At 33.2% G+C, this 25,519-nt stretch overlaps 1 protein-coding gene across 1 annotated transcript; it reads left to right on the forward strand.

Annotated features, from left to right (window-relative positions):
* Positions 1 to 19,098: 19,098 nt before the first annotated feature.
* On the forward strand, positions 19,099 to 25,387 carry LOC141665532 (uncharacterized). The gene is made up of 16 exons (XM_074471517.1): positions 19,099 to 19,174; positions 19,277 to 19,396; positions 19,464 to 19,514; positions 19,831 to 19,890; positions 20,747 to 20,893; positions 20,997 to 21,281; positions 21,373 to 21,393; positions 21,493 to 21,591; positions 21,690 to 21,767; positions 21,856 to 22,800; positions 22,881 to 23,339; positions 23,465 to 23,717; positions 23,840 to 24,002; positions 24,149 to 24,733; positions 24,869 to 25,152; positions 25,228 to 25,387. Exons 1-16 carry the CDS (start codon positions 19,099 to 19,101, stop codon positions 25,385 to 25,387), a joined length of 3,786 nt encoding a protein of 1,261 aa, XP_074327618.1.
* The last annotated feature ends 132 nt before the right edge of the window (positions 25,388 to 25,519 follow it).

Genomic DNA, 25,519 nt, shown 5'->3' on the forward strand with positions numbered 1-25,519 from the left:
GAGTACTTGATATGCCTCAGCTGAGCACTAACAATGATAGACAGTTCCTACATCTTCTTGACAAGCTGGAAATCTCAAATCCTAAACGATGATATGTACATGAATGCTATCAAGACTGAAGTCTCAAGGATCACAGCTGCTTTTGATAGATCCCTAAATGAGATGAGCATTTTTGTATATTGTCAGAGTGAAGGATCTTTTAAGGTGTCACTTCATATGTTTGAGAATCATTCTTTGTCAGAGATTTGGGTTCTTCTCAACAAGATAAAAAGAAGCTCAAAGTTGAATGAAGTTCTTCGAGAAAGGCTTAAAGAGTTTGCCAGCAGGACTAGTCCTCAAGTGGTCAACAATCCTCATCAAGTGAGATTCTTTAAGTCTGATTGTCTTCAAATCTGTCAGCTAGATGTACAATCTCTTAAAGACTACTCAGCTAAGCATCTGGTCTGGATGGAACATCATTTAAGAACTGCTGGATACTCATCCATGTTGAAGACTCAAGCTGCTGATTTGATTCAAGCTTATTGTGAAAAGAATATTAAAACGTATAATCAGATCAAGAATAAGCTGAAGTCAATTGGAGTTCAACCAGTCAGACCAGCAAGCTTCACTTCAGAAAAGGATCGTGTCTTTGACAAGGAATTGCTTCAAGATTTAGAAGAAGGTGAAGTCAGAAGAGAAGACAACTGAAGTCAATTAGCTCAAAACTCAATGTAATATGATTAGAGCTTTATGAATCAAGATAGTCTAATGTAGTTATATGTTCAGGCTAGAGGAACATCTATCTTGTATTCACTTGTAAATTTCATTTGGAATCTGGAAAATGTTAAATATAATCCAGAACTTTTCTGCTATTTACTTTGCATTACTGTTTATATCTTTTTCTTATTTGTTAGTTGAGTTATCCTCTAGGTATTTATTGTTATTGTCTAACAAGCAAATAGGGGGAGATTGAAAGGCATATGTCATAGCCTATTCGTTTATTCGAGGATTTAACTCAACTCAAATAAGAATGTAATAAGTAAATAGTGGATCTATCATCAGAGAGATCTCACAAAGTAACATCTGTCAAAGGATAAAGAAACATTGTTCATCTGCAGACTTGAAGATTCACTGGAAGAAGTTCAAGAATTTGATCATGCCTCAGTGATATAAATCAAGATCGTGGATTTAATCAAGTGACAGAGATCTCGTCAGGGTATCATTAATTACAAGGATTTAATCAGAGTATCAAAGTCAAGACATGAAGAAACGTCACGGAAGTTAGTCACTCATGAACCAGACAGTACATCGAGTGTCAGCATTGAAGTGGTGGAATTGATTCATAAGTCTCAGTGATTTTCAGAAGATTGTCAGAAGAATGGATGCTGCTCAGGGTTAGTATTAATTCTCTATTAATTAAGTCATATAATTTAATTAAGAAAATAAATTATATCTGCAAAGATTAATTTATTGATTAATTGAATTAAATTGATTAATTAATTTAGAATTAATATTGAGGATTTACAAGATTTTAATTGGTTTAAAATCTGCTTAAATTCAAAACAAGACAATTCATTTGAACTAGTATGACAATCGGTATGACAATTGATAGTCATACCGAAAGTCATGCCAATACATTTAATTGTCTTATTAGAATTTCTGTTTAGATTAAAATCTGTTATTAATTCAGCAAGACAATTTATTTGAACTAATATGACAATCGGTATGACAATCAATAGTCATACCGAAAGTCTTGCTAGTTCATTTTGATTGTCTTGCTAGTTGTAAATATTGTCATACCGAAAGTCTTGCTGGCCAAAGAGATTGTCATGCCAGTACATTTTTCAGTTCGGTGTTTGATAAAAGCAGCAGAAGACTTTTGTTGATCAACACTTACAGAATCCAATCAAACAGAAAATAGAACACACAAGAGAAAAAGTTCATGTCGAATTTATTCTAGATTTGTAATAATTGATTTGAGATTAATCCCTTGTAACCGATACCGTAGTTGTAACACCTTTCAAGTTTAATAAAATTTTTATTTAACTTGAATTTTGTTTCACAATTTTATTCCGCATTTTATTCGATTAAACAGTATTGTTTGCATTCAACCCCCTTCTACAAACAAATTGGGACCTAACAAGTTCACTGAACATGACTTGATAAGTTGAACAACTAATGGAGATTACTCATGTGTCAATAGTTATTCACTGAGTGATAGTTGTACAAGTGTCCTTAAACTTGAGATCGTTAAAGGTATCTTATATATAATGAACTGTGCTTTGGTTTAGTCCTTAGTCTCAAGGACATCCATTAGGTCTATTCTGGGCATAGGGATTTGTGTATAGAGATAGTTAACGTCAATAGAGGATCTACCCCTTCCAGTATAGGAAGAGAATATCCTATGTTATTCTTAGTATGCGAGTTCTGGAATCTCTGGCCAGAGTGAATGAAATTAGAAAGGAGTTTCTAATTTGCATTAATACGAACTTTGCATTATGAATAAGAAATCATATGATTAAATTTGATAGGCTTGACACAAGATCCATGCCTTGTATTTAATCAGGATATTATAAGGGTAGAAGGAATTCATTGTACGGTAACTAGTCACTGACAGGTTCTTGATATTCTAAGCAGTGAATTCATATTATCCGGATAGTCGCGATATGTTGAGAAGCATCACTCACGATGTAGAATAAATATAATTAATCAGTTAATTATATTTAGTGAATTTTAATATTCATATAAATAATTAATAAAAGTTTATTATTATTTATTTCTACTACCGACATAATATTGAACCTACAGTGTCACACCATAAAAGAATATTTTCTTTGATGAAATAATGAGAGAGAAAATTATTTTCTAAATAGTTAAGAAAAGAAATAATGATTAAAATAGTTTTAATTATTATTAAAGCATTTTATGAAGATAAAATGTGGGGGTTAATATATATAAAGATATATTATAAAACCCTAGGAGAGCCCTATAAATAGAATGAGATGGATGGCTCATTCTTAATACACACACACACACACACAAAATTTTGGTTTTGTGAAAACCCTAGCCTCCATCTTCTTCTTCTCTCTCTCTCCCAAAAAACTCCATTTTTATAAAAGTTTAGTTTTATAAAAAGGTTCATCGAAGCGGATCATTCTTGGTGGATACCGATAGAGTGCTTCACACACTGAGGAACAACTGCTAGCACTCCAATTTTATGAAGCTTCGATTCCCGAGGTATGGTTTCGATTCCTCAGTTTTTCCCTTTTATACGTTTTTCTATATGTGACGTATTTGGTTTTTACGGAATAAATGTTATTTCACGCTTCCGCTCATCCGTAAATTCCTTCATATCGTTGGTCTTGGAATAAAGGAGATGGATCTTTTGACCAAAGTTTTGACTTGTATAAATACTTAAAATATATTTCCTAATATATAAAATATATTTGAGTGGTGGGAAATATTGAGTATTTTTGAATAATTTTCTCCGAGAAATACTAATTTTACGAAACGGGAGAAAATTACTCTACGAACACACAGAATGGGTGTAAAAATGGATATTAATACTTCAACCATGAATATTAATAAACTTTGAGTAAAAACTCTTTTGAGGGATGTAAAGAATATTTAGGAGCGAAGAGTAAAATATTTTTGATATAACACGAGATCTCTAAAAAGTATTTCTACAATATTCCTTATTCAAGCTTGTTGCCATATTCTTGTTGCAACGCAGATCTAAGAAATATCATATCTTGATGTTTCTTCTTTGATCATATTTCCTTAGAGATATATTCCATAAGGATATAGTTTTGATATTTTGCAAGAATGGAATATCTCTTTTATCTGTTTAAAAGACATGATTTTGCTAGTTTGACTTTTTGACTTTGATTTGGATCAATTAAATTCATGTCCTAATGGAGAGGAACTACGTGTTCTTAATTTTATGTTTAATCGTAAAAATACCAAAATAAATAATATATCGAAGATATCCTTTCAATCTTCCCCTTTTTGGTATTTTCCAAACAAACATAAAATTAATAGTGTGTGCTTCCCCTTGGTGTATGCATGAATTTTTGAAAAATATTTTGCACATAAAGCATTTATATACTTAGAGATTAAATCTCTTTCTTGAGATCCTGTAAAATACTTTGTTAGATGTATCATACAATAATAGAAGCACAGATATAGATCCTTGTATATCAAAAAGATATCAATATTCAAAAAATTTGAAAAAATTTGAACATTAAGGGGTCCAATTTCTCTTTCTCTTTTGTTTGGTACATGCCAAAAAGAATATGTAAAATTTTATCTAAAAAGCATTAACGTTAGAAAACATGGCATTTTGATTAATATTTCTAGTCAAATACATGTATTTGAGCATGTAGAAATTAATAAAATGATATGCATGGTAAGTTTGGTCTGTTTTTGTATGTATGGAAAGAAAGCAGTTAAAACAATACTTTTGAGATATAGTACATGTAGTTTAGCATTAGGAAGAGATTCTTATACATACATGGTTTGACCGAAAAGATAGCATATTGTTTGTACAAAATCCAGTGTTTGATTATATCTATTTATGATGAGTCCTTTTTCACTATTATTGATTACCAAAGATTGCAGTTTAAAAACAGTTTTGATAAGTATGATGGTGTGACTTAGTCGTCTGATAGAACTATACTTAAATCAATGACCAGTCAATTTAGTTTTAGCAAATTAGGGAACATCATAGAACATGAAACTAAGCCAGAATGCATCACCAACCATAAACACAAATTCATATTCTAATACTAAGACTCAGAGAATTTTAAAGTCAGAATTGACTGTGTTCCTGCAGAGATTTGTTAGTGAATTTAAGAGCAAAAAGTATAGTATAAGTATGATAGAGTATGCAACACCAGATGTAACAGAATGCAGATTATATTATATTGAACAAAAGTGTTCATATCAATCAGTGTGGTTCACTGATTAAATAGAACAAAGTTCTGCACCTGTCTTACAGATTACACAGCATTAGAAGTGCATACACTCCAGTAGGTTCAACCAAATTACAACAGAGTTAAGGTTACAAACATCAAATCAGAAATCTAAAGGTTTAATTCAAATTACACCAAAAGAAATACAACAGATCAGTAATAGATCATCAAAAAGGATGCAGAAGCAGCAACACAGCAAGGCACTTAATCATTCATTAGCAAGAACATCAACACGGATCATCCAATAACATTACCATTAGCATCACAGACATGGATTAAATCAGGCAGATTATCAATCAATTGACCTCTAGCTTCCACACTTACTTCTTCTAACTAATGAATCATTGCAGTGTTCTCACTCAAAGGAACTTGAAAGGAATTGACAATTTCTTGGTCAGACATGCAATTTGTTCCTAGTGTAGATGCATCTAGGTTTTCTAAATATGCAATCCTATGTTTACAAGATGCAGTGATGCCTTCTAGTTCTCCTACCTTTTCCTTAACCTCATCATTTTTAATTTTTACTCTCTTAAGTTCCATTTTTAGTTCATTAAACATGGCCTTGACAGACTCAAATTTAGAGAGAAAGACATCTTCCTCTCTGATGAACTGAGGAATGACAACAAGGGTGACCTCTTGAGGTTCACAGTGCATCAGGCATTGGAATGTTGCAGATTTTTAAGAGAGAAGTAATTAACATACCATATGGCATATAATCAACAAGATGAGCATTTATCATGTTCAAGAGAATGACATAGGAGATACTAAAATTGATTTTGTTATTAGCAAGCAGATGCATGATTTTCATATCAAAGAAGTCAAAATATTTGCTCGGATTAGGCTTAGGCATAACATTAGACCTAATAATAAGAGCAAGGTGCTGGAAAGTGCTAGTGAAATGTTTAAAGTGAATACCACAGTTGACATCACAGAGACCATCAGGCACATCAGACTTACAAAACATTCCTACTATAAGTTCAAATTCAGACTTATTAAACACAAATAGAGAAAATATGTCCTCACATGGTAACTCACATAGATGAAGAGGTAAATGCGGTGCTCTATTTATGCTCTTGTTATCTACACAGATAACTTTCCTATTCACTGTAGTAGTGAAATGCAAGATGCCCTCTACCCCTTTAATTATGTTCATGTTGCAATAAAATTCCCCCATGAGATGAGTGAAATACTGTTTTCCTAGATTGTACATTAAACCAGCCCATTTAGCCCTTCTAATGACGAACTCCACTTCACCTTTAACATCTATACAAGTGCCAGGTCGGACATTTTTTATGAGTTCAAGAAACTTTTTGGAGTTTGATGGGTTAGATAGTTTTAGTGGTGGAGGTTTTGGTTTGTTCATGTTTGGGATAGGGTTTGGTTCCTGTCTGAGATTGGCTTTCCTGGTATAGACTTGTGGTTGGAAAGGCTTAGTTGGTCTAGGTTTAGGGGAATGAGGGTTCTGAAATTTTCTGCTTTGGTAGAAAGGAATGGTGTGATTTTTGTGTCCCTTTCTGAGTTGTTTAGGTGGAAAATGTCTTTTATGATAGTGTTTAGGATATGAAGATTGAACAGTTTTGAAGGCTGATGATTTGTGATGGTGAAACTGATTTTTCTCCATATCTTCAAGAAGATATGGGTTCTCAATCAGTGGTCTGGGTTTATGGTAAAAAGGGTTAGCATTTGGGTTCATGTTGCAAGTGAAGTGGAGTAATGCAAAATGAACTGTGTTTTTGTGTGTGAATGCAGCAAGTTAAACAAGTATATATGCATGCACATAGCACATAATATAATTTAAGTTAGAAAAATAATTTTCTGGAAAATAACTTTCACTGTTCATGAACAGTGATTTTCATTAAATGCAATTGGCAAAGAGTTTGATGTGCAGAGGCATGGTTTACATAATTCCAAATCCTAGGTATGTATATAATGCAACTAGGGTATGAATTTTGAGAGATGGCATATGCAACTGGTACTAGGAAATACTGTTTTAGTACTGTTAGAAGTACAAAAAGTACACAGATTTGGGAGAATGTGTGACATAAAGGTGAAAAGCAGCTTACTCTACCACATAGACTCCAACAAGTGATAAGCAAAGCATTTAAGGATGTTCATATTTGAGAAAAGATTAATGCAGACAGATTGTTACTTTTTGGAACTGAATTTAATGTTCTGAAAAATTTGAATGTTTAATAAAGAATGTAACATTTATTTCTCAAGAAACTATGTTATTAATGAGATGCAACCAAGAGAATGTCATACACATTTAAATACAGAACAGGGCATACACAATCAGTTTTCATTTAATTCAAATGGCATTCAAGGCAATACAACACTCAGATCATTTATATCAGATATAACACTTTAAATGCAGTGAGTTAAAATAAAATGTCATCTTAATTTTCTAAGTGGCTATTAATCACAGCAGTGATCCAGATACAGGGATGCTCAAGGCTCCCCTGTCAGGTCTTACTGTGAGGGCTGGTGTGTGAGTGTATTATTTATTTTGGTTAATCTGAGATTACACAAACCAGTTCTTGATAATACCTTATCTGATTTCTTGTAACTGTACAAGTAAATAAAAAATGCACAGAATATATAGTACACAGTTCAAATAGACAAGTAGGGATTGCAGTCAACAAGACATTTCTTATCCAGATTCAATGTATTCAGCTTAAGACAGCAAACAGGACAACTTGCAAATACATTTGGACACACACTTATACAACCTTGATATCTCAGTAATCTTAGATTAATTTGGTGTGGTTTGAACAGACTAATGTTAAATAACTAATTACATATACTTATAGTAACCTTAATAACTTAAGTAATATGCTTTAATAACACACAGATCATAATCACATATACTTATAGTTCTGCAAGGATTAATCAGGTAATTAGATTATAAATACAAAAGGCAGTGTTAAAGACTCAGTTCAACAAGATTTATACCTAGGTAACTCCATCATTAGGTAAATAAGAATTCATGAAGTACACAGAGTTATCAGGGAACTTAAAGTCAAATCAACTAAGACACTGACTTTCTTGGACTTAAATTAATTAATGTATCAACAACCAATCTGTTATTAGTGAAGCTTATACCAAAAATCCATAATTGAGCAAGTAAATAGACCTTTTTTAAACAATTTCACAGAAATTGTTAAACAAACATTTTCACAGACTTTAACCAAGCATGTTCTTTAACAGATTATTATATACGAATTTACCACTTTAAGCAACCATTAAGATACAGTTCAGATTAATTAACAAAATTTCTTGACTGAACTTCATAATCAACAAGTAATCACCAATCTAAAAGTCAATCACAAATCCAACAGTCACAAATCCACCAGATAATCACAAATCCAATAAATAATCATAAATCCAACACAAACTCTATATCAATAATCCAAGCTTTATACCATTAATTCGATCAAACACAGAGTAGTATTAATTCATAGCTTCATCAAAACCATATCACAGAATACTCATATCATAATTAAGGTGTGATTTAATCAAATAATGTTCGATTCAACTTCAGTTAAATCCTTTAACCATAATAATAATCAAATGGGACTGAAAGAAATACAAAATTCTCACCTGAGCCTAGAGTCTGGCCTGACTCATAGGTCTTACCTGGTTGACTCAGTCACGGACTGAGTCAACATCCAATCTGTTGATTCAAGCCGCATGCATCTTTGTATCTTCTTCTCCGAATCAATTTTGAATCGATTTGGTCTTCTCCTGTTGTGAAACTAAAAAAAACGTTAGGGCTTCATAGAATTGATCAATCAAAACTGTAGATATATATATATATATATATTAATCAATCAGTATAATGTCCGATTTGATGATTCTCGTTCGATTTATATGCAAATCGTCGATTTTTATCACCAAAATCGATTTGATTTTACCAACCCAATCACGATTATACATTAATTGTATGTTCCTAACTATGAACAATGAAATATAAGTATAATATTTGATGAATTTCATCGAGAATCAAAGAGAAAAATGAAGAAATTGATCTAGGGTTCTTCGAAAAAGGCGGAAAGAAGAAGAGAGATGAGAGAGTGTTTAGAGATTAGGGTTTCAACTGAACCGTGTCAAATGACACTGTAGACATAAAAATAGGTTTATATATTTTAGTAAATTAATGGTTGAGATTGACTTGATCTATGAATCAATGGCTAGGATTTGTAGGGTTTTGTAGTTTGGGCTTAAAAATAAACATGGGCTGGGTTTTTGATTGGGCCGAAATAGATATTTTTATAAATTAAATACATAGGCCTGATATATTTAATTGATTTGGGCTGGTTAATAAGGGACCAATGAAAAGTAATTCTTTTATAAAACTATTTTAAAAAATAGCCGGATTATTTTATATTTATATAATTATTTTTAAAATATTTAAATATATATATATAAATATCACAGAAGTATATATATACTTAAATAACATATATTTATAGATATATCTTAAAAATGAGACTATATATATATATTTAAGAACACAAAAGATATATATAAGTATATATAAATAACTGAAAAATAATAATTAGTTTATATAAGAAGGACTTTTTAAATATTTATAAATCTCATGAAATAATAAATATTCACTCGATTAAATTTATTTTCCCGGTTAATCTGGGCTATTTAAGTTATCTTAACCCGATCAATAAATTTCTTTATTGACGAATCTGAGTTTCAGATAAACTTAATAACTTGATCGGGAGAATATCCTTATCATTGAGACTTCTTTATAATTCTCAACTGTTTTTTATATAAACCATTATTTCACAAATTCCAACATTCCTAAATCCAAGCGGAGTTTAGTGAATCTTTCAGAATTTAATGGTTTTGTGAATATGTCAGCGAGATTGATCTCAGTATCAATATGAGTCATTTTTATATCGCCTTTATTGACATGATCACGTAAAAAATGATGTCTCACATCTATATGTTTAGATCTAGAATGTAATATGGGATTCTTGCTAAGATCAATAGCACTCGTATTATCATATAAGATTGAGATCACATCAAATTTTATATTATAGTCAGCTAGTGTTTGCTTCATCCACAGTATTTGAGCACAACATTTTGCAGCTGCTATATACTCAGCCTCGGTTGTTAAGATGGATACGGAATTTTGTTTCTTTGAAAACCAAGAAACTAAACATCCACCGAGAAACTGACAAGTACCACTAGTACTTTTTCTGTCGACTAAATGCCCAGCATAATCCGAATCAGAAAAACATACTAAGTCAAATGGTATTCCTTTTGGATACCAAAGACCAACATCAGTGGTTCCTTTAAGATATCTCAATATCCTTTTTACCACGGATAAATGAGATTCTTTAGGTGCTACTTGAAACCTAGCACACTTACAAACACTATATTGAATATCGGGACGACTTGCAGTTATATAGAGCAAGCTACCGATCATTCCTCGATATTTCTTTGTGTCTACGAGAATTCCTTTTGGATCTTCCGTTAATTTATCGGATGTAGACATAGGAGTAGAGATGGGTTTGGCATTATCCATTTCGAATTTTTTCAACATCTCTTTACAATACTTGGATTGAGAGATATGGATGCCTTCATCAGATCGCCTTATTTGCAATCCCAAAAAGAAGTTTAATTATCCCATCATACTCATCTCGAATTCTTTACTCATATTTTTAGAGAATTCTTTACATAGTGCATCATTTGTTAATCCAAAAATGATGTCATCTACGTATATTTGTACGAGCAATATATCATCTTTTTCTTGCCTCGTAAATAAGGTTTTATCGGCCATTCCCATCTTAAATTTATTGTCTAGTAGGAACTTGCTCAATCTTTCGTACCATGCTCTTGGGGCATGTTTTAAGCCATATAGAGCTTTATATAATTTATAGACATGATCGGGATGTGTTGCATCTTCAAACCCGGGAGGTTTCACATATACTTCCTCTTCCAAAATCCTGTTTAAGAATGCAGATTTCACATCCATTTGATAGACTTTAAAGTTTTTATGACAAACATAAGCCAATAGCATTCGAATTGATTCAATTCTTGCTACCGGTGCATATGTTTCATCAAAGTCTATTCCTTCCATTTGGGTATATCCTTGTACAACTAATCTTGCTTTATTTCGAATTACCATTCCATTCTCGTCTAATTTATTTTGAAATACCCATTTTGTACCAATTATGGAAGTTTCATGAGGCTTAGGGACAAGTTCCCACACTTTACTACGAGTAAATTGGAGCAATTCATCTTGCATAGCAGAAATCCAATCCTCGTCTAATAAAACATCTTTCGCGGTCTTAGGTTCTATGTGAGATAGAAAACTAAGATGATTCACAACGTTTTGAACTTGTGACCGCGTTTGAACTCCCTTCCTTAAGTCTCCAAGCACATTATCTAATGGATGACTTTTTATAGTGGGAATTGCTTGAGGAAGTTCATCTTCCTTTTCATCCAATTCTAATGGATTTTTATGTACAGGAGTCTCGAGATCCATATTTTCGAATGGTCGAATAACCTTTTCAATATCATCTTGTTCAACATTTTCTTGGTCAACAAGATATTTATATTTCGCCGGTGGTTTATTTTCATCAAAAGCGACATTCATAGATTCTTCCACCACAAGCGATTTGAGGTTAAAAACTCGGTAAGCTTTATTATTGTTCGAGTATCCAAGAAATATACCTTTGTTTGATTTAGGATCAAACTTTTTAAGGTACTATTTTGAATTTAATATGAAGCACTTGCTTCCGAATACTCGAAAGTAGCTTAGTTTCAGAGTTTTTCCAAAATATAACTCATAAGGAGTCTTTTGTTTTATAGGTCGTAGCAAAACCCGATTAAAAATATGGCAAGCGGTTGACATAGCCTCGGCCCAAAAATATTTAGGTTGACGACATTCATTTAACATTGTGCTAGCCATTTCTTGGAGTGTTCTATTTTTCCATTCAACTACTCAGTTGGATTGATGAGTGTATGGAGTGGAAAAATTATGTGTGATGATATGTTCATCACAAAAGTTGGTGAAATTTGAATTCTCAAATTATTTACCATGATCAGTCCTTATATAGACTATGGTTTTATTTTGTTGATTTTGAATCCTTTTACATAAGGATGAGAATGATTCAAAAGCATCACTTTTGGCTTTGAAAAATTCAGTCCATGTGAATCGTGAATAATCATCCACAACTACCAACGTATATGAGCAACCTCCAAGACTTTGTATTGGAACCGGACCAATAAGATCCATATGTAGTAGCTCGAGAGGTCTCGAGGTAGATACCATAAACTTTGCTTTATGAGGAGCTCAAATTTGTTTACCAACTTCGCAAGCTTCACAAGTATGATCTTTATGATAGTTTAATTTTGGTATACCTTGGACATGGTATTTAGTTGATATATTCTTAATCAACTTCATGTTGGCATGTCCTAATCTTCGCTGCCATAGCCATGGATCATCATTTATAGTGATTAGGCACACGTTCACTTGCTTGCTCATGTCACATGTATAAACATTTTATTTCTAGGGCAAGTGAGAACCAACTTTCCAAATTTATCTAATATAGAACAATGAGTAGTGTAGAAAGTTACCTTGTAATCATTGTCGCATAATTGACTGATAGAGAGAAGATTGTACCTTAACCCGGTGACCAATTGAATGTCGGAAATTTCAACTTTCCCATTTCTAATATCTCCGATGCCGACAATGTTTCCTTTACTACTATCACCAAATGTTACGCTCCCCGCGGTAACCTTTTTAATGTTGTTCAAGAGTGACTTATTACCAGTCATATGTCTTGAACATCCACTATCAAGGTACCATATGTCTTGTTTCGCGGTAAGACAAACCTACATACATGATTAGTTAAATTTATAGGTACCCCTTTATCTTGAGGGTCCTGGGGTTAGTACATCATATATAACATTTGATTTATGAAAGAATCTAGGCATGGTATAATCATCATTAGGCATATAAATATTTCTAGATGCATAAGGCCTAGTTTGAGGTTGATAATACCTAGAGCTACCATGAAATCTTGATGGAGCATGATAAACGTTATATCTATTATTAGCATGGTAAGTAGCATAAACATTTCTACTAAGAGGTTCTTGTCTTCTAAATGCATTACCATTTGCATGATATTGTGTGTTTCTATTTTGAACCATAGTTGGTTGATGAGACCATTGTTGCCTTGGATTCTTATATTCCATATTTTTATGAGGCATACGTTTATCATCTTTCTTGTATGATTCCTTGCGAATCCATAAACCATTCTTGAATTTGCAATATTGAATGGTATTTCCCATTTTATTGCAATAAGAACATTTAAAAGATGGTGATTCGGGTGAAGTCTTTATTGGTGATACAAATCTCCGAGTATTTCCTTTAGGAGAAGAATTCTTATTATATCCCAAACCTTCATGATTATATGAGGTTTTTGTATGCATCATTTGATCCAACATCATATTGCCTTTTGTAAATCTTTGAATGACTTCTTCAAGATTTTCATTTTCTTTCTTTAAGGCATCAATCTTGTTGTTAAGGATTCTTTCTTGATCCTTAATTTGAGCTATGAGTTTATAATTTTCTTCTTTTAGCCTTAGAGCTTCACCTTTAAGCTCATTGGTTTCTAATAGCTCATTTTCTTTATCAAGATTATTTTTATAAGATATTTCTATATCTTGAACATTTGATTCATTTAGAATCTTTAAGTTCAATAGATCAACGTGAAGTTTACAAATATTATCATTCAGTTGTATCTTTTCACGTTCCATCTCTTCGTTTTTGTGAATAAATGATATATTCTCTGTTTCAAGGTTGATTATATTTTCTTGAAGTTTATTTACTTCAACCTTGATGAGATGGTTTTGATCTTTTAGAGATGTAATCTCTTTTTCATCTTGGACTCTTGAGTCCATCATCCGAGTATACTCTTTATTTTGAGTATGATGTATTTCTTCTATTTTCATTTTCTCGGACCATACTAAGTGAAACCTTTGATCAACATCTTTGTATTTACTTTTATATTCTACCACAAGTCCAATTAAATCATGCTTATTCATGTCAATAAGTGATAAATTAGATTCATCCAATAATGATTTAATTGAGACGTAGTTAGATGTTACCTCTTCATTTGTAGAGGAGATTTCCCTAGATTTAGTTTCTTCTCCGAGAGCCATCAAGCATAGATTCACCACTTCTTCACTAGCTTCCGGAGCTTCTTCATCTTCACTTAGACCCCAACCATTTTCGGCCACGAGACTTCGTCCCTTTGAAAGTTTAGGACCTTCTCTTTTATAATGACCGGGTTGTTTACACTCGAAACACACATCTTGTGTTTCCTCCGGAGATGGATCTTTAGGTTTTGGAGGAGTGTAAACATGATGGTTTGTAGAAGCATTGGCATTACTATAGATATTTATATTTTGATTGCCTTTGCCTTTATTGTAACTCGTTGACAGATAATTACTCTTATAGTTGGAAAAATAATTTTGAGAGTAATTTGGCCTTCCGTTAGAGTTAAAAACTCTTTGTTGATTATTTGATTTTAGGAAGCCTTTTCCGTATCTTTGAGCTTTGCTTTGAAGCACACGACGAAGTTGTCTCGTGAGTAGAGTAATTTCACTCTCATCGAGATTTTGGAGTTCCTCGTTTAACTCCTCGTCGTTTTCATCTTCATCATTTAATATGGCTTTTAGAGCCATATTTTTCTTTTTATCCTCCAACTTTGGGGCAACCATTTCTGGAACATTATCTTCTTCATAAGCACGAAGATTTCCGAATAGGTTATCAATCTTATACTCATTTAAGTTGTGCATCTCTTTTATAGTAGTGACTTTAACCTTCCAACTAGGAGGTAGAGATTTGAGCACTCTTCTATTTTTTTCATTTTGAGTATAATTTTTTCCAAGTTGAGATAATTCATCGATAATACGAGTAAATCTTGTTTCCATATCAATGATATTTTCTCCTTCTTGGAGTTTAAAGTTCTCGTATTCTTGGATCAATGTATCCATCCGAGAATCTTTTATATCAGTGGTTCCTTCATAGGTTACCACTAATTTGTTCCACATTTCTTGTGCCGACTTGCAATTATTTACTCTTTTATATTCTTTTTCTGCAAGTGCACTTTTGAGAACCATTTCCGCCTTTACGGCTATATTCATTGTGGCTTCTTCCTCTAAGTTGTATTCACTAACCTTCTTTTCGATGATGATGTCATTGATAGTTTGGGTAGGAATATGAACACCGTCTTCGATAGCCATCCAAACTTTGACTCCTTGAGATCTGGAATAAATGCGAAACCTCGTTTTCCATGTTACAAAGTTGGTGCCATCAAATAGAGGAGGTCGTGAGCTAGATAGACCTTCACCACATCCAACGGGATTAATATACGCCATTCCTGATCACTTTTTGTTGTGCCTGTAAATCTGCAAATCACTTAACAAACACGTTAAAAAGCACTGCTCTGATACCAATTGTAAGGTCATGTAAGAGGGCTATATTAAGCTAGAAGGGGGGTTGAATAGCTTAATTACCAATTTAAAAATTGTTGTGGCATTTTAAAAATATTTTATCCTTTTTTAAAACTTTACCGAGTGGTTATGCAGTTTATATATGCGGAAGATAAAGTGCAAGGAAAGAAAATACCACACGGTGATTTTATCCTGGTTCGCGATGGCGCAACCTCTAATAGATTCACTCACCCCTACTCCAGTCCCCGAGCTCCTCTCCCAGACTCAGGATTTTCCCTTATAATGAACTCACTCCTTTAGTAGGCGGAGAAGCCTTTACACCCTTTACAAGTATTTGTCTTGGTACGTAACACAAGGGTCACCACCTCAAAATAAATGTAATACCTACACAACTTATCTTAGATAATAACTCCCCCCTATTTCTTCAAAGTTGTTGTAGAGCCTTTGTGTGGACTTGGCTTCCTTAGCTTTTATCGGTCTTGGATCTTAGTGATCCGGTCTTCGGTCTTTTCTCTTCTTCACGGTGCGAAGACTACTAACTCCCTGTTAGTACGTCTAGGACTTGGGTCTTAGAACGAGAATCACCTCACGTCACTTCACCTCACTACAAAACTAACAGGACAATCCACGAAACAAACCAAGTATATAAAAGATGTTTTGAAGTAGTATGTTACTGTACTAGCCCACAATTAGTATAATATTCAAATAAGAATATTAAAACTAAATAACAATACTTGACTTAATAATAATACAAGTTGGTCAAGTATATTTATAATTACTCCTTTATAGATTTAATAAAGTTGTGGAGTAATATGAGAAGTCCCTGTTTATGTTAAGCACTTATGGCTTACGACTTCTTTAGTATTCTTCTTCTTTCGATTACGTATTTATAAATCGAAGAATACTTTAGTTACAATCTCGGAATTGTAACTTATCATTTACGCTCGTAGGCTTAAGGATTTTAGTATACTTCTGTTTTGACACTTATGTGGTCAAAGTATACTTTTAACTTCAAGCACTTGTATAAGTTTTATGATTCTTAGCCAAGATCCAAATAATAGAAGTGCAAGTAATTGGCGTAAGATCGTGCTTTTGAAGTTTAGATGAATAATTACGAGTAGTTTATATATATCGAATAATAACCCCACAGAACACTGAAAGATGTTAGAAGGGGCTTATACGATATGTCTCGTAATTGTTTATATACATGATATGTGTTAGCCAAGATCCAATTAAAGAGCGTGAAAATAATTGGCTAACTCGTGGATATGATTCGTCTTTAAATAACGGATGATTACGAAGTTGTTTATATGAAACAAGCTATAATCCCCCGGAACACTAAAGATGTTAGAAGGGATTACACTTTTACTTTGTAATATTTTATATGTACGTTATTAGTTAGACAAGATCCAATTAAAGAGCGTTAAGTAATTGTCTAACTCGTGCGATCCGTTTTAAGATTTGACAAATTACGAAGTGTTTATATGAGACAAGTAATAATCCCCCGGAGAGCACTAAAGATGCTAGAAGGGATACACTTAAACTTCGTAATTATTTTATGAGCACGAATGAGTGTTAGCCAAGATCCAATTAAAGTGCAAGAAATAATTGGCTAACTCGTACTTGTGTCAAATATTATCTCCCCTTGGAGATAAAATACTTTTCTTTTTAGATCTTCTTGTTGAAATGATTTTTATGAAGATCAAGTACTTATTCGAATTCTGAGTTCGAATCTAAGTTCTCCCCGAGAACTTCCTTTATAAGAGAGCTTGTATTAGAGCTTAAGATGAAGTAGAGAAGTTAAGTACAAGGCTTAAATACAAAGAACTCAAATAAGAAGCTAAAACTAACCACTTTTGAAAAACGGTTGGAAAAGTTCGCCGGAAAAAAGCGCCGGAGGTTCGGCCGGATTTTGGCACTTTGGTCGAACTTGGACAGCCCTTCGGGAGGCCGGGAAGTGGTAGTGGATGAGCTCACTTGGTGGGATAAAGCTTGGTTGGGTGAAGCTAAGCTTGGGTTTCAAAAACCTTGTATATATGTAAGTATATAGAAGAGAGAGAAGGGTTTTGAGAAGAAGTGTGTGTATAGAATTTGAAAGAGATGAAGAGAAGCACTTTTTAAAAAAATCCCAGAAACTTTGTGGATCTTTAGCTTTAAGAAAATGGGTTGGGTTGGGGGTTTATTTATAGGATGAGTTGGGTGGATTGAATGGTGGAGATTTGAGAAGGAATGAATGGTGGATGGAGTGTATCACATGGATTGATGACATGGCAAGTAGGTTGTGTTTCTTTGCAAGTGGGAAGGAAGCACAAGATATTATTCATTCAAATCTCAACTGATATATATATATATATATATTAATTATATATTTTCCTTTTCTTTTAATCATTCTTTAATTACTTTAATTAAGGATTAAGCACCATTAATTTTGACCACCCCAAAAACTCTTAAATAAATATCATAAAAAATATGATAACCCTAAATATTATTAAATGATGTACTGCAAGTTTTGATCAACTTTAGTCAATGGTAACTAGGTCAAACGTGGTCAACTGTGGGACCACCAACTGCATCGGTTTTTGTGCCCGGACAAAAAATCTCTGAATGCTACAAAATTTTTACCATACTTAGAAAATACCATTTAAATGATCCATACCAAATTTCAAGTCATTATAGCATGTGGAAGTATTTTATCTAAAAATGAAACTGTTTTGTCAGCCTTTCTTCCGAATAAAAATATCGTTGGTCTTGAAATAAAGGAGATGGATCTTTTGACCAAAGTTTTGACTTGTATAAATACTTAAAATATATTTCCTAATATATAAATTATATTTGAGTGGTGTAAAATATTTTTGAGTATTTTTGAATAATTTTCTCCGAGAAATACTGATTTTACGAAACGGGAGAAAATTACTTTACGAACACACAAAATGGGTGTAAAAATGGATATTAATACTTCAACCATGAATATTAATAAACTTTGAGTAAAAAATCTTTTGAAGGATGTAAAAAATATTTAGGAGCGAAGAGTAAAACATTTTTGATATAGCACGAGATCTCTAAAGAATATTTCTGCAATATTCCTTATTCGAGCTTGTTGCCATATTCCTGTTGCAACACAGATCTAAGAAATATCATATCTTGATGTTTCTTCTTTGATCATATTGCCTTAGAGATATATTCCATAAGGATATAGTTTTGATATTTTGCAAGAATGGAATATCTCTTTTATCTGTTTAAAAGACATGATTTTGCTAGTTTGACTTTTTGACTTTGATTTGGATCAATTAAATTCATGTCCTAATGGAGAGGATCTACGTGTTCTTAATTTTATGTTTAATCTTACAAATACCAAAATAAATAATATATCAAAGATATCCTTTCACATCTTAACTATTTTTACACACTTTTGGGTTAAAAGTTGGATAGTCCAACTTCATGGATAAAACCCATACTTATATTTGGAATATCAGATCAAATATTTTTATGAAGCCTATCATTACTCCTCAAATGAAGTAAATTTTAAATTCAAATTAAATAAATGTTTCAATCAACTGTAAACTTTAAAATTCGAATTCAAATGTATACAATCAACATCTCAGTTAATAAGGAATCAGTTACACGAATTTGATCTCCTTCTTGCCATCTCCTTTTTTCCATGAATGAAGAAAATAGTCCGAATGCACACAAATGGCATAACAATGGTCCTTTGTCTCCTTCTTCTTCACAAAAAGGTAACAATTTATATGCATCTAATGATACTGTTTTATCTCCTTCTTTGTTACTAGGATTTCGATCACGTATTTTGAAATTGTTAATGGCATGAACTAATGTAGGTAGTAGGAGAAAAAGAACCGGACAGATGTTTACATATTCAGTTGGTAAAGAAAACTCTGCTAATGATTCTACGGTTCTTGAGAAACACAATCACAGTATTAATGGTTCTTCTGGTTTAAGTATGTTTTTATATATGTCTTTTAAGGATAGTAATCTTAATGATCTAATTCATGTTTTGTTTGGTAGGTAATAAAAGACAACCTCTTGGCCAGTTATCTCAAACGTCTTCATCGAAAGGTTTGGGTATTTTTTTTTTGTTTCAAGATATCATATAAAATATACTGCATTATGATCAATATTTTTTGTAGGCTTGGATGAACGCTTTTGCATGCCAATAAGAATTCACAGTCACTATTTTCCGGTTTAGGTATGTGTAATGTGTATCTTTTAAGCGTAGTCATCTTAATGATCTAATTCATGTTTTGTTTTGGTAGGTAATAAAAGACAACCTCTTGGCTAGATGTCTCAAATGTCTGCATCGAAAGGTTTGGGTATTTTTTGTTTGTTTCAATAGCATGTAAACCTAGCCTGCATTCTTATCAATTTTTTGTAGGCTTGGATGAACGCTTTTTCCCTGCCAATATGAATTCACAGTCACGGTCTTCTGGTTTAGGTATGTGTTATGTATATCTTTTAAGCATATTCACCTTAATGATCTAAGTCATGTTCTGCTTTTCTAGGTATTAAAAAAAATCAAATCTAGTTGTCTCAAACATTTTCATCAAAAGGTTTGGGTATTGTGTTGTTGTTTCTGTAGACTGTAAAATACACAGCATTATGATCAATGTTTTTTACAGGCTTAGATGAATTTTTTTTGCATGCCAATAAGAATTCTCAGTCACAAAATAACCCCCCATGATTTATCAAGTTTAATATACAGCTCTGTAACAACTCAGTTGACACATTCTCTAAAGGAAGGATATGTCAGCCATGAATCGTCATCAGGTAAGTTTGACGATGCAGACGTTTAAAATTTTAATTTAGGCAAATGATCTTTCCTCAGATTTATAGGTCATAAGCGGTTCTGTCCTGGCCCATTGTCTCCTTCTTCAGTGCCTAAAGGTATGCATTTTTTTAAAAGATAGTATTGCAACTAATCCTGAATTACAATAGGTCATAAGCAAATTTGTTTACAATAGGTCATAAGCGGATCTCTCCTGGACCATTGTCTCCTTCGTCCGCTCCTAAAGGTCTGCCATTTTTTAAACGTATTAATGCAACTAACCTAGATTAATTCACAAATCAAACTAACAAAACATTTTGAGCATATTTTCAACTTTGAGGACAAAAACTCTGCAATCTTCTGAAAAATCTAAATTGTTCAATCAACGTTCACTTGATGAGAATGTTGACCCCAATGTTTCAGCATCAATTAAAAATGGTAAATATAGTATTCCATTCACTTGCATTTTTTTTTGCCAACCTATATCTTGCCCGTTCACGCATGTTTGACAATATTCGTTTGTTAGGTTTTCTCCGTCATGCAAGTAATCCTGCAGTTACTACTACACCATCACAACGAAGGCTTAATTTATTTGATTTAACACCTCAATCTGGATTGACGCACATAAACTCATCGGCTAATCCATATAGTCATAAACAGTCAGCGTCTTCAGGTATAACTATTACTTTTCAAAAACTTTATAACTTTCGGATAGTTAGTAGTAGTACATTTAACTTTTTCAATCAATGTTTGTCAAGTCTTGTAACAAAGTCCAGTAGCTCGAATATTACTGAATAGGCCAACAATGGCTAAGAAACACAGTATGTTTGAGCTCCCTGCATCTAGGATAATACCAAGCAATAATCCAAACTTAAATAAGAATGATCTAGTTCATTTTGGTAAGAATTTACAATCCCCGTCAAAGTTACACAGTAAAGACAAAAAGGCGCAGATTGATGCTCGCATTACTGAAAATTCTACCATGGCTAAGAAAAGAGAACGACGAAATACAATATCAATTACAATTCCAGAGACTGGGGATCTTGGTATTCCACTACCAGGTCATTTTCAATATTAATATATTAATTATTTTATCTATAGTTCTTTCATTGTTTTTATATTGATATTGTTAAATTTAAAAATTGTCTGCAGAGTGGTTTCCCCGTAATGAAGGTTAGTTATGTCTGAATATCTTTTTATTTTTAAAGGCATTTATTCTAGCATGATTTTTGTTTTTTCGGCAATTTTTCTCGAAGTGAATGTTTGGTACAGAAGGAACCTCTGCAAGTAGAGTAAATCTGATGGATGCTTTCAATAATGCAAGTGATGTAGTACTGGAAGATATGCCGGAATATGAGCAATATGTAACTGGTAATGTCACATTCACAGATTGAATATTCTTCGGATAATTTAGGAAACATCCATGAAAGATGAATGTTGATAATTTTACATCCTGAATGTTTTTACAGATGATGAACTTGATTCAAGTGAAAGCCAAGGTGAATATTTATCAGACTGTAACGATGAATATATAGATGAGGATTTAGGTATATGGCAATTCAATTAATTCACCTATCCACTTTATAGAAAGAAATTGATGAAAACATATACTAACCTTTTTAAATATTTTTACAGATTTTTGGAAAGGATACATGGATCTTGGACCATCACCGAAAATATGTGGAAAATGTAAAGCAAGGATGTGGAATGAAGAGAGGAACAACAAATCAAATAAAAATAGTCCACCTACATTCTCAATTTGCTGCAAAAATGGTCAGGTTGAACTTACTAAAGAACGTCCTCCTCCTCCTTTCCTCTACTATTTGCTTTCTGGATCTGAAAAGACTGCTCATTTCTTGATAAATATAAGGACATACAACTCCTTATTTCAATTTACCTCACTTGGAGGTAAAGTAGATCGTAAAATTAACAATGGAAGAGGTCCGTATTGTTTTAAGATGAATGGTCAAAATTATCATCTTATTGGAAGTCTTAAACCAAAGAAAGGACAATCACCAAAGTTTGCTCAGCTCTATGTGTATGACATTGACAATAAAATACAGAATCGGATGGATGCGGTCCCAGGATCTGATTGTCTTGATCCAGAGATCGTCGAAGGACTGTTAAAGATGTTGGATGAAAATAATAAGCTCTCTAAAGGATTCTGTTATGCACGTGATCGCCTTAATATTCCGGATATAGATGATTTTAGTTTGATTCTGGTATCTTTAAAATCTGCATCCGGCAGAAAAAATCAGGTTGGACCATACAATGAAGTAGCTGCATTAATTATTGGTGACAGTGATGATACATGTCCATTCAGAGACATTGTAGTTGAGACAAAGCAAAAATTTCTTAAGAGAGTTTTTGAAACATGCAAGCACTTCATGTCTCTGCAGTATCTGTTACTTTTTCCGTATGGTGATGATGGATTCCATCTCAATATACCGTTGAAGAACAAAAAGCAGAATGTGCCTGCTGAAGCGGTTAATGATCAACATCCTGACGAAACCAGACACCGAACTACTGTCACAATGCGGGAATACTATTCCTATAAGCTTATGATACGTCCTGATGAAGGTATTATCCGTTACATTTTAATTCATGTTAAATCCAGGAAACTTTTTATCTCATACGTTATACTATTTATGTTGTTTTAGGAATGAATCTACATCTTGTTGGTCGTCTTTGGCAACAATTTGTTGTCGACACACTTGCTGCAGTAGAACAGTACATATTGGACTGGATTAGAAACCACCAAAGCACCATTCGTTCAGATTTGTACAGATCTATTCGTGATTCTCTTACTAAAGGTGATACAAATCCTGGAAACATTGGTAAGAATGTCATATTACCAGCAACCCATACAGGTTCTCAACGGTACATGAACCAGTATTTCAAAGATTTTTTGGCTATTTGTTGTATGATTGGACATCCATCATTATTCTTGACAATGACATGTAATACTCAATGGCCGGAAATTAAACAAATGATGGAATATCTTCCTGGAGTGGATGTAGCTAACAAACCCGATGTGATAGCTAGAGTGTTTAAGATGAAACTTGATCAACTCCTAGACCTTATAAAGAAAAAGAACTACTTCGGGAAATGCATTGGAGGTTTGGCACGAATTTTTAAGTTTGCATGACACACACTCATTATTCCTAAACAAATTTAAATTTAACAGTAGTCTTTTATGCATTTAACACGTTTGTTTTTTGATTTTTTTTATTTTTAATATCAGTTATGCAAGTTATTGAGTTCCAAAAGCGTGGACTTCCTCATTATCATATGTTAATATGGTTGCACCCGCAAAGCAGACCACAAAATGTGCAACAGATTGATCAGTTGATATCTGCCGAAATACCAGACAAAAATAGGGATCCTATCGGCTACAACGTAGTTAAAGCGCATATGATACATGGACCATATGGTAAAGATTTTTCTTATTCTCCGTGTATGGTGAAAGGAAAATGTGGACGTCATTTTCCTAAAAAGTAAGTGTGTGTTAAAAATATAGGAATCCAATCAAGGATTTTAAATTTTAATTGAATACTGCAATTTATCATATACGCGGAAACAAGCATTGCTTAATTTATTCTTTTTTCTCTGCTTAAAGGTATAACGCAAACACTTTCTTCGATGATTGTGGATTTCCTGTGTATCGTAGAGAGCGGACTGAAGCAAGTGTTTTGAAGAAAGGAGTTCTTCTTGACAACCAGTATGTTGTACCATACAATAGAGATTTATTGTTGCGCTTTCATTGTCATATAAATCTCGAGGTCTGTAACTCCTCGCGATCTTTGAAATATCTTTTTAAATACTGCTTGAAAGGTCATGATACTGCCACAATGCTTCTTAGAAAGAAAAATAAAAAAGATACACCGGATGAAATCACTAACAAAGCAAAGTCAATGGATGAGATCAGAAAAATTTCCTTGATGGTCGTTATATATGTGCGTCGGAAGCAGCTTGGAGATTGCTAGGTTTTGACATACACCATCGTTTCCCTTCTGTTGAGCGCCTACCTGTACACATGGAAGATGAGAAATGTATTTCGTTTAAGCCACACGATGATCTTGGAGATGTTGCTGAAAGAGCCAAAATTCGATTTACCAAACTTGAAGGCTGGTTTGAAGCAAATAAAAGTTTCCCAGAGGCAAGACAATACACTTATGAAGAATTTCCAACATATTTTACTTGGAAGGCAGACTTATGTAAATGGAAGGCATGGGAAAGTGGTCAGGTATTTGGTCGATTACCAGACGTTCACTCGCATTCCGGTGAAACATTTTTTTTAAGGATGTTACTCATGCACATCAAAGGTGCCACATCATACCAAGATATCAAGACTGTTAATGGATTTGTTCATAATTCGTTTCAAGAAGCGTGTGACGCACTTAGACTTTTAAAGGACGATAGACAGTGGGATGTTGCTATGTCAGAAAATGCAGTTCATGCAATACCACGTCAACTCAGGCAGTTATCTGTGCATATATTATCAAACAATCAGGTTGCTGACCCTTTAAAACTATGGGAGAAACATTGGGAATCCATGTCTGAGGATATTCTGTTGATCAGAAGATGGATAACCAACAATAATGAACTACATCTTAATCAATCCGACATTTAGAATTTTGTTTGGCAGGTATCTTCTAAATTGGTTATAGTTCAACAAAATTCATCTTTAAAGTTATACGATACATTTAACCTGTTAATATTTTCATTAATTCCAATTTATAAATACATTGCAGAAATTGAAAAACTCTTTAACGATGTTGGAAAAAGTCTTAAAGATTACAACTCGATGCCTTTTCCTGATGACAGCTTTATGCATAGACTCGATAACAGATTACTGTCTGATGAACTTTCTTACAACAAGGAACACGAGCATGAGGAACATGACAAACTTTATATATCACTTAATAAAGAGTAGCTTCATGCCTACGCTTCTATTATTGATAGCGTTGAAAATGGCAAATGAGGTATTTTTTTTGTATACGGCAGTGGAGGATGTGGAAAAACTTTCCTGTGGAATACTCTTTGCTGTAAACTACGTAGTGTTGGAAAAGTAGTTCTTCCTGTTGCTTCTTCCGGTATCGCAGCTACGCTGCTTCCCGGGGGAAAGAACAGCTCATTCAAGGTTTCACATTCTGTTGAAGGTTGATGAGTACTCGGTTGTCGGAATCAAGCATGGTACTGAACTTGGTGAATTATTAAAACAGACCAGTTTAATTATATGGGATGAAGCTCCCATACAACACTGACATGCTGCCGAAAGTGTTGATCGCAGTTTACG

The sequence above is a fragment of the Apium graveolens genome, chromosome 6, assembly GCF_009905375.1.
Source record: "Apium graveolens cultivar Ventura chromosome 6, ASM990537v1, whole genome shotgun sequence".
NCBI classification, from domain to species: domain Eukaryota; kingdom Viridiplantae; phylum Streptophyta; class Magnoliopsida; order Apiales; family Apiaceae; genus Apium; species Apium graveolens.

Excerpts from the sequence above, each read along its gene's own strand:
- LOC141665532 (XM_074471517.1), top strand. The coding sequence starts at position 19,099 with ATGAATGAAGAAAATAGTCCGAATGCACACAAATGGCATAACAATGGT. Across the intron at positions 20,894-20,996 it reads TAAACAGTCAGCGTCTTCAG|TAGCTCGAATATTACTGAAT; the intron begins GTATAACTATTA and ends AACAAAGTCCAG. Across the intron at positions 23,340-23,464 it reads CTTCGGGAAATGCATTGGAG|TTATGCAAGTTATTGAGTTC; the intron begins GTTTGGCACGAA and ends TTTTAATATCAG.